Consider the following 7,618-nt stretch of genomic DNA (forward strand, 5'->3'; position numbering starts at 1 on the left):
AAGTTTAGGGGGACGGCCGGGTCTTCGTAGATTTGCAGTGGTCTGATACTCCTTCCATTTCAATATTATCGCTTGCACAGTGCTCCTTGGGATGTTTAAAGCTTGGGCAATCTTTTTGTATCCAAATCCGGCTTTAAACTTCTCCACAACAGTATCTCGGACCTGCCTGGTGTGTTCCTTGTTCTTCATGATGCTCTCTGCGCTTTAAACGGACCTCTGAGACTATCACAGAGCAGGTGCATTTATACGGAGACTTGATTTCACACAGGTGGATTCTATTTATCATCATTCATCAGGTCAACATTGGATCATTCAGAGATCCTCACTGAACTTCCGGAGAGAGTTTGCTGCACTGAAAGTAAAGGGGCTGAATAATTTTGCACGCCCAATTTTTCAGTTTTTTATTTGTTAAAAAAGGTTTGAAATATCCAATAAATTTCGTTCCACTTCATAATTGTGTCCCACTTGTTGTTGATTCTTCACAAAAACATATATTTATATCTTTATGTTTGAAGCCTGAAATGTGGCAAAAGGTCGAAAAGTTCAAGGGGGCCGAATACTTTCGCAAGGCACTGTAAATGACATTCATTCATTTGCAAGTGACTCCCAAAAAGACATATGACCGATGGCTCTCACTCTCACACTTACTCATAGTCAACTGCTTATCCTGTGTACAGGGTCACGGGGGACTGGAGCCAATCCCAGCTGACATTGTGCGACAGGCAGGGTACACCCTGGATAGGTCGCCAGTCCATTGCAGCATTTACATTTTGATCAAACAGATATTGACACCGACTCTGCAGCATCTTTCAGTGCAGTGTATCTTAGAAGATATGTCAAGAGAGTTAAATCTGGGGTAGGCAATGTTGGAGAATTAGCAAGAGATAGCTAGCTTCTGAAATCAATTTCCTACTCCAGCTTTAAGTGAAGAGAGAGGAGCGTCTACACCTCACTTGCTCTTAAAACTGTCCAATAAATTAAATTAAATATTCATTTTGACACACATTTTTTCCCAAACATTCATGCGTCCTAAAAGATGAAGATGAACCCTAGTGACTTGGTGATTGCTTGACTTTGCCTATAGCACCACACTGAGGTTTACATTTGTTGTTCTGATATAATATAGTAATTTTCTTTCCTTCTGTTCTACTTTGTCTGAGTTTTCTTTGAAAGGGGGCAGCAAGCAAAGAACATTATTGAAGTGAAGTTTATTCTCTGGCATATGAAAATAACGTGGAATCTTGAATCTTACTGCCCTTTGCTAATGTGACCTACAACAGGAGATGCTGGAGGAAAAAGAGGAGGTGGATGAGCTGACGCTGTACCAGCTACACCCAGAGGGCAAGTCTGTCTCCGAAGACGCAGAGGAGATCACTGACCTTGCAGGAGAGTGGGATGATGGCACTGACGAGGACATTGAGAATGTGAGGGGTGATTCACGGATGTCAGGAGGAACCAGCGATGAGTGTTTGAATAACAGCTCCACAGCTCAGGTACTAAGGAGGTCCACTCTAGGAGAAATTACAGATCTGGAACAGGTGGACAACGAGATCGCCATGCTGATATTCAGGAATGGTTTGGTTTTTGATGTGAAGACAGATTCGCCTTAAAATGGATTTCACTGAGGGTTTTACTGCCTCACAAGCACAAACTTGGACAAAACTATTAAGGGTTCACATGTTTGTTGACATGAAAGACTGGACAAATACTTTTCATGTTCTAATAGTTTTATCTTTTTGAGCGTATATTGTCTTTTTGCAATGTTCTAATCTAAAATTGTCTTGTTAAAATGAAAATATATGTTGAATTTTCATGTTGAGTTTTGCATGTGACATTTTTATATAAGGACGCCAGTATACAAAAGCAGAAGAGTTAACCATTCACAGGCTTTGTCAATGCCTGTGCCAATAAACCTTTTTTTATTTGTGCAGAGCAAATCCTGGTTTAGACTTTTATGCTTTCAACTTTTTGCATGTTTTAGGTGTTCAAAAATCTCATCATAGACACATTTGATTTTAGTGGTATTCTTTGGGGATGGTCTATCAGTAGGTCCACCACTTGGTCCAATATCTAAACAACTGTTTGACAGACATTAATGATCCTCAGAGGATGAACTCTGAACTGTAGACTCTTGCTTTTGTCAGCAGCTATACCTAGATCCAAGGATGTAGGTTTCGTGTCAACAGTGGAGGGGGCACTTGTGTCAATGGCACATCAATGATAAATGAATTCAGTAGAAATCATTATTCTCTTGCTAATTTCCATCTGACTGTTAACTGTTTATGTACTTAATACATTGACTAGACACTGATGGAACAGCGGTTCTATTTAGATGTTTTGGTCAAAATTATTGGGACGATTCAGTAGTCGCTGAATAATGGTAGTGATATGTCCCTAACTTCTGTCTTTGTCCGTGTCTAGCTCAATCTCAATGAAAATCAATAAAATAAAATAAAATATTATCAAACCATAAAATGTTATATCTATACTTATACCTACGATAAGAGATACACCAATAAAACAACCATAAAGAGTCTGACACATTGTTGGTCAGTATACCAACCTGATGCTGCAAAAACAGAGAACCAGTGTATGTGATAGCTCAGCAGCACAAAAGTGAGCCTGTCAAGAGTTGAACATGTGACAGGAAGTGGTCGCAAAAAGACCATAAGACCTTAAATGAGGCAGCACATGCAAGGTGAAATGCTAGATTACTCATAACCAAAGAAACTTCTGTAGTGTTTCAGTCTACCCCGTTTGAATTAGAACATGTAGTGTCGATTTTGTAAGAAATGATGACACTTAACAGAATTTTCCACCACGCTGCAAGGTGTTTTTTTCTGGTGCCTGTCATTTTTATTTGAGGCCTGCTTGAGAAGAGTGAAATCAGCAAGAACGTCCCTCTGTTGACAGCCACAGTTTAATCTCTCATCTTACCACATCAAGATTAAAATCATCTGTCCTGACCACAGACAATCATGCCCAACATCTGATAAATGTAATGTGTGAAAAAATACAATACAGATACCAAAACAGATACCACTGTCTTGTGTTTATGTGTGTATTCATTATAGCAAAGACATAGTTCCCAGAGCTTATTTATCAAGGTTTAATACCTATACTTAATTGTTAAATTCTACCTATATGGTGTATTTCAGTAAGTATTTACACAGAATTTTTGAGTATTTATGACGTTCCTCTATAAGTTAATAAAATAATAACATCCTGAGATGCATGACAGGGCACAATGTTGGTGACATGAGATGTAAAGATGCATCTTAATAACAACTATTTAAAGCAATTGTTCTACATTTGAAAAATGTAAATATGCTTCTTCTCGTTCTCACCAAGTGTTAGATGTGAAGATTGACACCACTTTCATGTCTAGATGAAAAATATGAAGCCAAGATGGGCAGCCAGTTAGCTTAGCTTAAGAGCTCAGTAAACACTGAGTTTCTCACTCATTTTCATTTTGTAAATTATGATGCTGGTACCTTTCTTGTGGAATAAAGCAGGTCGGAGTTGTTTTGAAAATGCATCAAATTAAGCAAAGTTGCAATCATTGGTAATTTCTTCATTCATTTTCATGCAGCTCATAGCTGAATAACTTGCAAAGTACTTGTAGCCTCCAAGGGAAACACATCAAAATAAAAAGCAGGACTCATCTTTTCAGATTCAGAGGCTCCATACAGCTTACCACAGCAGGTTTTCCTGGTCCCAACCTCTGGTTCTCAAAAGTAAAAAATTTCACATTTATGTTTGTCACACAAATTGAGCAATTATCGTCCGTGACCCACCATTGGAAATGCTCCTAAAGAGCCTATGGCAAGCTGGAGCTTGTTGTAGGCCCTTGTAGGCTCTTGGCTCCCCCTTTGGTTTTAAATGGTCAAATAATGTCATGTTGATTGGTCCACTATTGGTTACAATTGATCCAGATTTAATTTCAGGATGTTTTGAGATTATCTGGATTGAAGAACAGAAGAGGTAAAAGTGTCTGGCATCAGTTTTCAATGAGAAGAAATTAGATGTTGTCTTGTGAGACCAAATATGTAAATTAAAAACCGAACAGACAGGGAGCTGATGTCTGCCAAATGCATCAGTTGGTTGATTAAGATGTTATAACATAATGTATGTAGTGGTTTGGTTTACCAGTGGTCTTTCAACACCAAGAGAAAACAATGTTTGTCTCTATACTATGAGCTGTCCAAAAGGAAGGGATGTGCAATGGGCACCTTTAGATTCAGTCATGTCACTAATATTTAAAGTAGTTGAACAGCATTTGGAGTTTTATTTTGACTTTATTGTCATACAATAGGTGTTGCCCTTAATGCACATTATGCTGGTTTCCTCTATTAATACTCTGTAATAGGGTGGTGGTGATGACGCAGTGGATGACACATGCCTCTAGTGTGAGAGACCTGGGTTCAATCCCCCACTGTGACACATCCATCATTGTGTCCCTGAGCAAGACACTTAACCCCTAGTTGCTCCAGAGGCATGCAACTAGTATGTATAGCAATTGTAAGTCACACTGGATAAAAGCGTCAGCTAAATGAGTAAATGTAATACAGTACTTAAGTGTTTCATTCATGTCATATGTTGGAGCCTTTGTCCAGCAGGATAGAGGCCTCGGCTGACTTGTTTTATTTGTAGGTATGTCCTCCCTCCCTTCTGATTTTAAAAAGAAAATAATATAATCTGAGTCAGATTAAATAACAAGGTAGTTTAAGAGACAGCTACAGCAGGTAGAATAAAAGGGTTTTTACTAAGGATCCTGTTTTTATTTTCTATTCAACTCTTTTAAAACTTTTTCATGTTTCCCTGTTGCTTTTATGTTTTATGTAAAGCACTTTGAAGTACCTTGTTGTTGAAATGAGCTATAAAATAAACTTGCTTTGCCATGCCTTGAATTCAGTCTGCTTTCCCATCTGTACTGTGACTCATTCCCACCAGAGGGCAGTGTCAGCTGCAGTTTTGAAATCAGAAACTTGTATCTCATCACCCCAGCTGAGTCTGTGTATTCAATATGTCACAGTTTGAGGGTTTATTATTAGCACACAGAACATTTCTAAGCAGTCTGGGGTGTATTTAATTTACAATAAAATCTGCAGGGAATTATTATTTCCTCCAGTGGACTGGCCTCCACCACAACTAGGCAGAGAGGGGAAAGCATCTGGGAAGGGAAGATGTGTGGTTGTTCCACTAAATGATTGGTGAATCTAGCAGGAATGTAACTGGTTTGAACACCTGAAAAAGGTTAGCCTGATTTTAAAATTAAGCTACCATTTTGTTTTCAATTAATTTTATTTTTTAAATTGCTGAAGAAATCTGAGATTTGGGCAGCGATTCAAAGATGTAAAACCAGGCTAAGAAATGGGAAAATCCCCCGCAAAATGTAAATATGAGGGAGGGAAATGTGTGTATGTATAGTCTGCAAGTCAAGACTCTGTGTGGGATATATGGTTTGAAAAAGCGAGAAAAACACTTGATCAATATCTGCTGTTCTTTGTATGGAAAGAAACATTACATACATTACATTACAATACATTACATTACATTGCATCAAGCTTATCTGACAAATCAGCTGTAACATTATGCCTTGTGGAATATGACAGAACCTAGTCATCTTAAACAAAAACATTAGTCACATAGTCCCAAAGAGTAGGGAGTTCACTAATCGTTGCAGAGATCCAACAGAAGTATTTGTTGAGGAGCTCACTGCATACTGCACACTGGGCATTTCCTCTATGTTTGTTTTTTTCAGGTGGGGGCTCGTGGGCAGAGTTTTTTTTATTGTAGCTGAAGCCAAGTACCAGCTGGAAGCCTTTGGCATGAATATGTAGTTTACGATGCTCTGATGTTAGCAAGGCTAACAAGATATTCATGTTAGCAAGATTTATTCAAACAGCAAAGCAACAAGTGTAAGATGGACAAACCTTTGACAGGGAAGACAAACAGTAAAAACAGTAATGCTCACCAAGCAAACAAACTACAAAGAAGTCTGTCTTGCTCTTGAGTTCTGTGTTTCTAATAAGTGAGGTAACCTTGTGTCTTTTGGGTATAAATTTTTTTTTAAAACTTCAAAGTGTATCTGGTTCTGCAAAGACAACACAGACACAAGGTTTGTACTTGAAAATTGGCTGTAAACAAATGACATGAATTTTCCTTGATGACTTCTGAAACCATACCATTTTAGATTCAGTTCAGGGCTTGCTGTTGTTTCTGCTGATGTCAAGTGGAAAACAGGATCTATATCATCCTCACACCTACAGGTCAATAGCGCTGCGGTATGTGATTATTAACACGCAAACAGGTGTTATTTAACACTCTTGTTTCAACTCTAAAAGCTTTGAAGTAATGCGGTTAGTTTCAACGGTTTATCTAATGATTTACTATTAATCTGTCAGCAAATGGCAGCTAATAAGCATCCATGCAACAATCTATTTATTTTCAATTCAATTCAATTTTATTTATATAGCACCAAATCACAACAACAGTTATCTCACAGCGCTTTTCATAAAAAAGCAGGTCTAGACCATACTCTGTGATGTTATTTACAGAAGCCCAACAATCCCACCAAGAGCAAGCACTAGGTGACAGAGGCAAGGAAAAACTTCCTTTTAAGAGGCAGGAACCTCGAGCAGAACCATGGCTCAGGGTGGGCTGTCATCTGCCTCGAGAGAGGAGCTCAGTGCATCATAGGAAATCGCCCGGCAGTCTAGGCCTAGTCTAGGGATGGTTCAGGACTCACCTGAGCCAGCCCTAACTATAAGCTTTATCAAAGAGGAACGTCTAAAGCCTACTCTTAAATGTGGAGATGGTGTCTGCCTCCTGAACCCAAACTGGAACCTGGTTCCACAGGAGAGGAGCTTGATAGCTTGTAACGCTCTGGCTCCTAGTCTACTTTTGGAGACTCTAGGAACCACAAGTAACCCTGAATTCTGGGAGCGCAGTGCTCTGGTGGGGTAGTAAGGTACTATGAGCTCTTTTAGATAAGATGGTGCCTGACCATTAAGAGCTTTGTAGGTAAGAAGAATGATTTTAAATTCTATTCTGGATTTTACTGGAAGCCAATGCAAAGAAGCTAAAACAGGAGAAATATGATATCTTTTCCTGGTTCCTGTCAGAACACGTGCTGCAGCATTCTGGATCAGCTGAAGAGTCTTAATGGACTTTTTCAAGCAGCCTGATAATAAAGAATTGCAGTAATCCAGCCTAGAAGTAACAAATGCATGGACTAGTTTTTCTGCATCATTTTTAGACAGGATATTCCTGATTTTCGCAATATTTCGTAGGTGAAAAAAGGCGGTCCTTGAAATTTGCTTAATGTGAGACTTAAACAACATGTCCTGATCAAAGATAACCAAGATTCCTCACAGTGGTGCTGGAGGCCAGGGCGATGCCATCAAGGGAAACTTACTTATCTTAGTTAATGCGTCACGGAGGTCCTTAGGCCCCCAGAACAATAACTTCAGTTTTATCTGAGTTTAACATTAGAAAATTACAGGTCATCCAGGTTTTAACATCATGAAGGCACATTTGAAGTTTAGCTAACTGATGAGTTTCATCTGGCTTGATCGATAGATATAACTGAGTATCATCTGCATAACAATGAAAG

At 38.9% G+C, this 7,618-nt stretch overlaps 1 protein-coding gene and 1 pseudogene across 4 annotated transcripts in view; one reads left to right on the plus strand and one right to left on the minus strand.

Annotated features, from left to right (window-relative positions):
* Positions 1 to 3,099, plus strand: part of il12rb1 (interleukin 12 receptor subunit beta 1) — a 23,763-nt gene extending 20,664 nt beyond the window's left edge. For 2 of the 4 annotated variants that reach the window (XM_046049689.1, XM_046049690.1), the window contains exon 16: positions 1,281 to 3,097. In XM_046049689.1, the coding sequence (XP_045905645.1) occupies positions 1,281 to 1,610 (330 nt within the window). In that variant the 3' untranslated portion in view covers positions 1,611 to 3,097. Of the gene's footprint in view, positions 1 to 1,280 lie in introns of all 4 variants that reach the window. The other 2 variants (XM_046049688.1, XM_046049687.1) reach the window with 2 other exon arrangements.
* A 3,663-nt stretch (positions 3,100 to 6,762) lies between these two features.
* Positions 6,763 to 7,611, minus strand: LOC123971034 (annotated as a pseudogene).
* Positions 7,612 to 7,618: the final 7 nt, after the last annotated feature.

The sequence above is a fragment of the Micropterus dolomieu genome, linkage group LG05 (genome assembly GCF_021292245.1).
Source record: "Micropterus dolomieu isolate WLL.071019.BEF.003 ecotype Adirondacks linkage group LG05, ASM2129224v1, whole genome shotgun sequence".
Taxonomy (NCBI): domain Eukaryota; kingdom Metazoa; phylum Chordata; class Actinopteri; order Centrarchiformes; family Centrarchidae; genus Micropterus; species Micropterus dolomieu.